The 9,638-nt window shown below is 44.1% G+C and overlaps 1 protein-coding gene across 2 annotated transcripts; it reads left to right on the top strand.

The window, feature by feature from the left end:
• The first annotated feature begins 4,688 nt into the window (after positions 1-4,688).
• LOC310796944 (E3 ubiquitin-protein ligase MARCHF2-like) lies at positions 4,689-9,391 on the top strand. Of its 2 annotated transcripts, none has more exons than XM_083659195.1 (5): positions 4,689-4,969; positions 5,756-6,037; positions 6,237-6,432; positions 7,221-7,430; positions 7,975-9,391. In XM_083659195.1, exons 2-5 carry the CDS (start codon positions 5,853-5,855, stop codon positions 8,128-8,130), a joined length of 747 nt encoding a protein of 248 aa, XP_083515321.1. In that variant the 5' UTR covers positions 4,689-4,969; positions 5,756-5,852; the 3' UTR covers positions 8,131-9,391. The 2 variants fall into 2 exon arrangements, with proteins under 2 accessions (XP_083515321.1, XP_083515322.1); XM_083659196.1 differs by having other exon boundaries at positions 4,689-5,055.
• Positions 9,392-9,638: the final 247 nt, after the last annotated feature.

Genomic DNA, 9,638 nt, shown 5'->3' with positions numbered 1-9,638 from the left:
TTCTCAAGGCTATTGCGTAAGTTCCCTCTGCACAGGGACAAGAGTGCCACTACCTTCCACTCACACTCATGTGGACTCTGCCTAACAGCTTAAAGAGTCACGACGACTCACGAGATGGAACGGCAGCAAACGAATTACGCTTGTTATTGAAAGCCAAACGCTGTGAATAAGCTATGCAATCTGTTCGTCTGTTCGTCTGTCTCTCCATCTGTCTGTCTCTCCTCCCCCCTATAGAAGCATAAGGTAGGCACGGTGACATTGTTGACATTGTTGACATTGTAACATTGATTTGCAAATACTTTTTATTGTTTTGCTGCATTTGTTTTGCCTCGCTTAAAGTGCCAGACGGGTGGAGTTTGTCACATTTAGCAAATTAATCCTGTCAGAGAATGCTACCCCACCCACTGTGGTACTTCACTTTGACTGAAACAAACGTATTATTTATCAACTTATTTGACCCAGGTCAGATTGTTTGTGTGTGTGTGTGTGTGTGTGTGTGTGTGTGTGTGTGTGTGTGTGTGTGGTGTGTGTGTGTGTGTGTGTGTGTGTGTGTGTGTGTGTGTGTGTATATGTGTGTGTGTGTGTGTGTGTGTGTGTGTGTGTGTGTGTGTGTGTGTGTGTGTGTGTGTGTGTGTGTGTGTGTGTGTGTGTGTGTGTGTGTGTGTAAATGTGTGTAAATGTGTCACTGGGTCCATGTCAAAATGTCAAATTATGGGCCACACTTCTGACTTATGAAATATAACGGCTGTTTTAATTTAGCAAATTATAATTAAATTTACCATTACATTTGATTCTGGAACATTAGATTTAGCCCTGGCAGCAGCGCTGCACATTTGACACAGACAGTGATGCCTGAGGCAGCAAATGAAGCTTAGACAGAAAATCATAAACACAAAAGAATTGCGGGCACACTTCAGCTCATCAGCATTAAATATAGTGACAATTTGCCATGGTTTACATTTTCATCCCTGCACTCACCACCAGAAACACACTGTGACTCACAGTTGAAGCAGGCATCTCTAAAAGCTGTGTCAGTTCATTCTCTACCATCATCATGATAGGGAAAAAATGTTCTCAGCAGCAGCAGCAGCATGCTGGAATCAATAACCCCTCACAAAGAAGCTGAACAATGTGCTCAAAACACTAACGACGTGGGGACAAAAGCGTTGTCACATAGCCGCTGTGCTGTCGTCGTCTGTGCGTGTGTGTCCATGTTAAAGTCCACTAACCCATATCTCATGATATCCTCACACACGCGGGTAGGTGCTGAAGGGTCCCATGACTTCCATTGGACTTTGACCACATGGACCGGTGGAACAACTAATGAGAAACTCGTTCTGGTATGTGTGTGTGTGTGTGTGTGTGTGTGTGCGTGTGTGTGTGCGTGTGTGTGTGTGTGTGTGTGTGTGTGTGTGATGACCCTGGAGTAGGCCATGCTTTATCAGTATTTGGGTTCAAAGGGAATGCAGTGGAGGAGGCAGGGGATGGGGGGACAAGCAGCTTGAGGTGACAAAAATAGATATTGTTTAACTTGTGGTTGAAAATGACATGGTCAAATAACAGGGCACGGCACGGTGGCTCAGTGGTTAGTGCTGTTGCCTCACAGCAAGAAGGTCCCGGGTTCAAACCCCGGTCCGTCCCAGGTCCTTTCTGTGTGGAGTTTGCATGTTCTCCCTCTGTTTGTGTGGGTTTTCTCCTGGTGCTCAGGCTTCCTCCCACCATCAAAAGACATGTGCACCTGACAATGGCGAAAGAACTGGAGTTGGCCCCCAGGAGCTGCACTACAGCTGCCCACTCCTCCTAGTTCTAGGAAGGTTCCTAGTAGAGGATGGGTCAAATGCAGAGGATGAATTTCCCCATGGGGATAAATAAAGGATAACTTAACTTAACTTAACTTAAGGGGTCTCTCTTAGAATTGATCAAAATTGGTCTGTTGTACATTACAATCTCTTATGGTCTTGAACTATTTAGACAATGCAGAATGCATTTAGAATATTTGATTTTGCAACCTGGAACAAAGAAGAAGAAAGAAGATACACTATAATATACTATTATATGTAACATGCCCAAGCAAGCTTTGAACTGGCGATCTCACAGACACCAGGCACCCGCTAAAGGGCCAGGCCCGCTTGTCAAGCACACATGTGGGAGCCTTGAAATGTCTGCTACATATATATTACAAAATTCAGTATTCCACTCATGAGAAGAAGTGACACTGTTGAACAAATATTGCCCAAATGTGTCTAGAAACGCGTGTCTGAGCAGTCTTTGGGGCGAAAGGGCAGATAGCGGAGGCATCACTGGACAAGGATGAGGCCCGGGTGACCAAAATAGAAACAGAGCTGGCTGAGCTTTGCACTGGATTGGGCCCTGTGGACTTTTCAAAAGGTTTGCTTTTGCCAGCCCATATGTACTAGAGTTAGTTTTTGTGTGGCCGATGGGAAAATGGGAAATGTAAAAAGCACAGTTTATCAAAACAACATGCTTCTAATTCTATCAAACTCACACAGTACGTCAATGGCATGTAATTAGTTTGTCAAGCCTTTGGGAATTTGTATATTTTGTTGATAAATCCAGGTGCAACTTTTACTCTTCATGGACTTTGAAATGTTTTCAGTTTGCTGGTTAGTGGTTAATACTCGTGTGTTGCTCTTACCTCTCCATTTAGCTCGTCTGGGGGGGAGGCAAAGAACAACAACATGGACATGCCAGCCAGGAAGGGCCTGAGAGAGTTGACTAAATGCTACCACCTAGTGGTTTGATTTTTGACACAACTTACCGTTGTTTTGCTTTACAGCTGCAGGATATGTTGTTCGTTCACTTGTTTTATTGAAATTAAACTGACAGAAAAATAAAATTAAAATAGATGGGGCACATCCCAGCGTGCAGGATAAGATCTAAATAGAAGATATAGAAGATATATGGTATGTTTACCACACGCTTTGTTTGTCTGAGAAGACACGTGCTGCATTCAGGGATCCTCGTAAACTCCTACTTCAATGGTCATAAGACGTAGCGTTAAATACGCGCATTCCCTTTGGTACGAATTAATGACGAAATGGACACTGTATCTTTCCCCAAGCGGCACGGAACGGAACTACTCTGTGCTCTCATGGCGTAGAATTAAATCCCGAATTGTTCTCAGTCGTATTACCATTGTATTTCCCACTTGGATGTGTGTTACCAGCAACATTTTAGATAATTCTGTCTGGGTACTGGTTTTGCTGTGAAGGAGTGATGCCGCGCAAGGGACGGCGTCGGAGCACAATGGCGGAAATGCCGTCTGAGAGTGATTTGGAGGGAGAATCAAACAATGAAGAAGATCCGAGGTGTCTGGAAAACAAGAGAAAGAGTGTGTCGAGTGTCTCGAGCGGGTCTGCTCAGAATATTAAGAAAGTGAAAAAAGATGGGTTGGGGCCTTGGGTGGTTGGAATGAAAGCGTGTTCAGAAATTGATGGAGTGTTTAGCAATCCACATGAGGTGGGAAAGTTTGTGAAAGAAGAGTTTGGAGCAGTTAAGTCTGTCAAAATAACGAGAGGTGGGATTGTTATTATTGATTGTGTGTCGAAGAAGCAGGAGTTGCAAGTTCTAGATTTATTGTCGTTCAAATCTTGTAATGTGATGTGTTTCCGACTTGGAACAGGTCCAGTGACAGTGAAGAAAGGAGTGATCAGTGGAGTGCCAGTATGTGTTTACTGTGATGTATTTAAAGAAGTGGAAGGTGTATTTGAGGCAAGGAGATTGAATCGGTTTAGAGATGGTGTAAGCGAGGAGAGTACCTCAGTGTGTTTGAGTTTTGAAGGAGAAATCCCGGATCGAGTGTTTGTGGATAGTGTCAGCTATAGGGTGAGGGAGTATGAGAGGGCTCCTCTCAGGTGTTATTCTTGTCAGGAGTACGGTCATGTTGCTGCAGTGTGCAGAGGACAAAGGAGATGTGGACGGTGTGGTGGAGACGAGTGCAGGAGGGAGAAATGTAAAGACGAGGTAAAATGTCTGCACTGTGAGGGGAGTCATAGAGCAGGATCAGCGCAGTGTCCACGTAGAGTTAAGGAGATTGAAGTGAGAAGGATCAGAGAGGAGAAAGGAGTGTCGTATGCTGAGGCTGTTAAGTGCAGGGAGATTGAGGGAAAGGAAAAAGTGCAAAATGAATCTGAGCAGAAGAGTGGAACTGGTGGAATTGAACGAAACATTTGTGTGGACAAGAAAGGATTTTTGACATTCATGGCCATGGTAATTAATTGTGCGGAACAGATCAAAGGAAAAAAGGAAAAGATTAAGATGATGATGGATGCAGCTAGAAGGTTCTTGAATGTTGTTGACATTTCTGGAGAGGAGATCGAGAAGGCGCTGAGGGATGAGTTCCCTCCGACTGAGTCGTAGAATGGACATATATATCGTGAATGGGAGCACTATGGGTGATGATACATGATGAACATTGTAAATAGACTCCAATATGTAGAAGACATCAAACTCCATCCAGTTGGTGGCGGTAATGCACCTTTATGTTGGTTGCCAACCGACATAAAACACTAAAGAAGAATAAGAAGAAGACGACGTAGTTTACAGTGTGAGGCAGCAATGCACTAACCCGTGCCTAGTCTGCCGGAAATTTAAAGAAGAAGAAGATAATTCTGTCTGCATCTAAAGGCAGCATTGGGTCACATGATCAGTGCACAGCTGAGGGATGTTGAACCAGGCTTGTCTTTGCTAGCCACTTAGCCACGTTAGCTGTGTCAAATTCCCAGGATAAACCGTTCGTTATCATTTTGACTAGCAAAATCCACCGATTCAGTTATACGGCAAGCCATGGCGAGCTTACAACGCATATCGCCGTCACTTGTATCCCATTGTAGTATCAGTTTCTGGTTAGACGTCATTGTCAATTTGTAGCTAGGCTAGCCAGTTAGCTTATGTCTAGCTAGTTAACGTTACTGCTTCTCAAAGCCAAGGCCAAGGGGAGGCCGTCGGGGTGAGTTTATACTGTAGCGTTACTTTAACATTGCTTTTCCCACCTTGGCAGCTTTTTCTGTATACCAACCACATACCAACCTATAGGTAACGTTACAACAGTTTGTATTTATTTTTTTATTGTACAGAAATGCTAAAGCCTTTGTCTGCGCTGGCATAGTATCATTAGTGTGTAAACGGACCCCTGTCACTTGCGGGCTGACAGCTAACGCTATTTACACATTTCTCTTTGTTCATGTGAAAGGTGGAGACTGTCTCAAAGCTAGCTGCTTCTCTAAAATTTGCATTCATTTATAGTAGAGGGGTTTACGGTTTACGCAAATTACGATACTGACCGATCGTCAGGGCTTTGAATACACCAATCTGTTGTCATACAACGCTTCAGTACTATTACAACCCTTGCAGTACGGTGTCAACTAGCCATGTCCTTGTTTACAATAACAGCCCGGAGAGGAGTGGCTACTGCAGCTCCATTGGGCCAGTTAAGGGTTTTAGTGCCTTTTTGAGGGTGGAGAGAGTTCCTTGTTCATTTCCAGAACCAAATTGGTTTCAGGTCTTGACAAAGACATTATCTTGATCTGGAATTCCCCACCTCAGCTGGATCTCATCATGGCATACTCATTATTGTCATCATTTGTAACAACATGGCATCATTCTGACCTATGCTGCCTGTTTTGAGATTCTCATAAGAATGACATCATGTCATACTTGTATAGTCTTATGTCATTCCAAGTTGCCTGTGTTCTGTCTGCTTTTGAATCATTCACCACTGGCATTTGCCCTGCAGGTGGACAGAAGAGAGGAGAGGAGCGGCACCACAGGGTTAGAATCAGACCATCTCCTCCATCATCTTTGTTACTGTCCTCTCTGCTCTTAGCAGAGCCATGTCTTCGTCGGGATGCTGCCACCTACCTGGCTCCCTTTGTGATTACTCTGGAAACGCTGAATCTGATGCCAATAAGAATTCAGAAGAGTCTGATTCTACTGCGCAAGCCCAGTACATTGCCAAGGTTACGGCTAAAGATGGCCGCCCACTCTCCACCATCGTCAAAGCTGTGAGCATGCAGAGGTAAGAGAGGGAGGAACCTGCTGATTCTGTATGTTTCGTTAATTGATTTGTCCATTAAGAATGACAACAACAAAAAATCCACAGCTTGTTCTCGATGGTCCTTGATGACGGTGCTTCGCACGGGGCCCTTATGAATAGACATTAATCGCACTGCAGTGTGGTTTCATGTGGTTTCATTGTTATCTGTATTTCTCTACAGTGATGTCGGAATGTGTCGGATTTGCCACGAGGGTGCTGGAGGGGAGATGCTGCTCTCGCCCTGCGACTGCACTGGCACGCTGGGCAAGGTACACAAGAGCTGCTTGGAGAAGTGGTTGTCCTCCTCCAACACCAGCTACTGTGAGCTCTGTCACACAGAGTTCACCATCGAACGGCGGCCACAGCCCATCACACAGGTATGTCCAATGTGCCTGCAAAATCTGCAAAGAATTGTAAAGCTCTGAGAGATTAATTTGAGGCTTGTTGGGTATGTGCTATCAGATAACACCATCAGGCTATGAGGTGATTGTTTCGTGATGATGGGATGACTGCCAGACCTTGTATCAAGAGCTCTATTAATAGGTCTGATTTTCAATAGCAAATGCATCAATTAGACAAATTATTGTTAGCTAAATTTGATATGGGAGTGTAATTATATTTACTGTTGTCCTATATGGACTGAACAGGAGACTTTACAAGCATCCTGTGCGTTTTATGTTAATATTAGTCTAAAAACGTTCATTTAGTCCAACTTACTTCAGCAGTACTAAAATGTACAGACTGTTTAAAAGAACATTTGAGTACTGTTATTTGGGGGCGGCTGTAGCTCAGGAGGTAGAGCGGGTCGTCCACTAATCGCTTTGGATAAAAGAGGTCGGTGGTTCGATTCCCGGCTCCTCCAGTCTGCATGTCGAAGTGTCCTTGGGCAAGATACTGAACCCCAAATTGCTCCCGATGGTGTGCCAGCACCCTGCATGGTAGCCTGCCGCCATCGGTGTATGAATGGGTGAATGTACCTACTGATTGTAAAGCGCTTTGGATAAAGGCGCTATATAAATGCAGGCCATTTACCATTTACCATGTTAATATTGTTGAAGATGAGAGTGTGACTGTGCCATTGCTCGTTAGGCCGTTTCTGTGATTTCCATCAGTAGAGCTCATTTTCAATGGGTGCCAATAAGCTGTTGATTTTGCTCATGCTCAGTGGCTGAAGGACCCAGGTCCTCGCAGTGAGAAACGCACGCTGATGTGTGACATGGCCTGCTTCTTGCTCATCACACCCCTGGCGGCCATCTCTGGCTGGCTGTGTCTGCGGGGGGCCCAGGACCACCTGCAGCTGAAGAGCAGACTGGAGGCTGTCGGCCTCATCGCACTCACCATCGCCCTCTTCACCATCTACATCCTCTGGACGTTGGTAAGTCGTGCACTGCGAGCATTTTTATTTTCTGAATGTGTTCCTCCTAACATATGTCAGTCCTTGATTTTTTTTTTTTTTTTTTAGCTCAAACAAAGTTAAACCATTAAACCAAGTGTGGCGAGATGTATAGGCATGATATTCTCTGGCACAGAGCACTCTCCACTTTTGGGGAGTTGGCTACACAGTGCATGCACACATGCATATGCTGAACTTCAATTCATATACAAAAAAAGCTTGTTTTACTCTACATTTTGTGGCTCTTTCTTTCTTTTTTAATATATATTCATGATATATTAAGAATGTGAACCTTGCTTTTGAAACCTAATAATTTAGCCTTAATTATAATTAATAATAAATTCACAAATTGCTTGTGAGTATCTGTGAACTACTAAGTGGATCAGCAGGTGTCACTTCAGTCAGCATATCTGCCCTCTCCTGCATACGTAGTGTACTACACCATCTCAAATATCTTGATATATCAGTTTGAATGATGCCGGTCTCTCCTTTCTCTCTCCCCGCCCTGTCTTCCGTTCACTCTCAGGTGTCTTTCCGGTATCACTGTCAGTTGTACTCGGAGTGGAGGAGGACCAATCAGAAAGTGCGCCTGCTGATGCCCGACATGAAAGGGGCGCACGCCACCCAACATTCTGTGCCGACCAAGTCGACCAAGAAAATGACTGATGAGACCATCGTATGAGTGCTGAGCGGTGGCAACAGGAATATTTAAAGCGAACATCCCCCGAAGCAGCACTCTCTAAAAATAAAATGTATCATATACTTTTGCACTTCATATGGACCATATGAGAGGTGGAGTTACCCCCCCCCCCCCTTTACTTTTATTTAAAGCACTTGATGTGAACAACTATGGTATTAGCCAACCGCAAAACCATAGGGTTTTTAGAGGAACTCGTTCAGGAGTCATATGATATGATGGACAGCATTGTCACCGGACAGGCACTGCTGGGATGTGACCACCTAACATACGGACACTGGACTAACTAGCCCGACTGTGTGACAGTGACGACACCTGAGGAAATAATAGGACACAAGCTAATGTAGCAGGATATAACTGATGCAGCATGCTACTACAGTATATGAAACATATTCACTACCTATCTTATCATTCCCCCATGCCCCTTCATAATGTATCTAGCTGTTTTTGGAACAACTGCAGGCAGCGAATAGCCTCCCAGAGAAGACTAGTAGTCTGAAAACGTGCTTGACCAAGTCACTTAACGCTACCCGTGAGTGTTCTTTCTCGACGAGTAGAGGGTGATGCTCTCTCTCGTCCCAAGAGTCTACCGGGTCCTAGTGTCCCAATCTGAACCCTTTTGAACTGTCTGCAATCTGCATAAAGCTTTGTCATTGCTTTGTCTAAACAGAAAAAAAACAAACATGTTACTGTTGAGGCAACAAACAAGGCATCAGATATTCGTTACAAAAATGTGATTCAAGGTCAGTGGAGTGCTGAAGGTACAAAATGTACGTATAGTCTATGGAATGACACTAACTGCAACCATTAAATGTGATTGCAGTATACTAACATAGTACTGAAGCTATGGGAAAGTGTTTACATTCTAATTGGGTGGAGCCTCTTCTGTTATTAAAGGACACTAGCAACTGCCCTGCTCCACGTGTATATGCACCATTCACGTATTCATGGAACCGCCTAGCGACGACTAGTAGTAATGTACTACATCAAGAAGATGTACAGTTATAAATAGAGGAAACTGTTCTAAATGTTGAGATTACAGACTCCTATACGAAACGCAGCGGTATCCAAGCAGGCCGGTACGCCGTAAAAAGGGACAAAAAGATGTAAAAGAAATGTGTCAAGTTTTGAGATGTCAATCAGTGTATGCAGCGTATTCTAAAAGTATTTGTGTAATCTTAGTCTTCCTGCTGCACCCCCTTGAGAGTTTGGGTTATTGTGCAATAAAACATGAGGGACTCCTGGATTTCTGCTGTGTGGCTCTATGTAAAATATCTGTCTTGTCTGAGTAAGTGTTAGCCTGGTAGCATACCGAATTGTCAACTCATTTATCTTGGGTGGAGTGGGCAGATTCAGAGGTCTGTACCAGGCAAGTTAAGTATAATCAGGGTTCCCACGGGGTCCTTGAAATCCTTAACTGTGTGAATTTGAGAACAAAAGAAAAACAAGACCATGAAAGTTTTTGAAAATGGGTCGTTGAAATTGTTTGAATA

Source organism: Poromitra crassiceps (genome assembly GCF_964638095.1).
Source record: "Poromitra crassiceps genome assembly, chromosome: 23".
NCBI classification, from domain to species: Eukaryota; Metazoa; Chordata; class Actinopteri; order Beryciformes; family Melamphaidae; genus Poromitra; species Poromitra crassiceps.
Note: the sequence above shows the minus strand (reverse complement) of the source record. Positions and strands in the feature narration are given on the sequence as shown.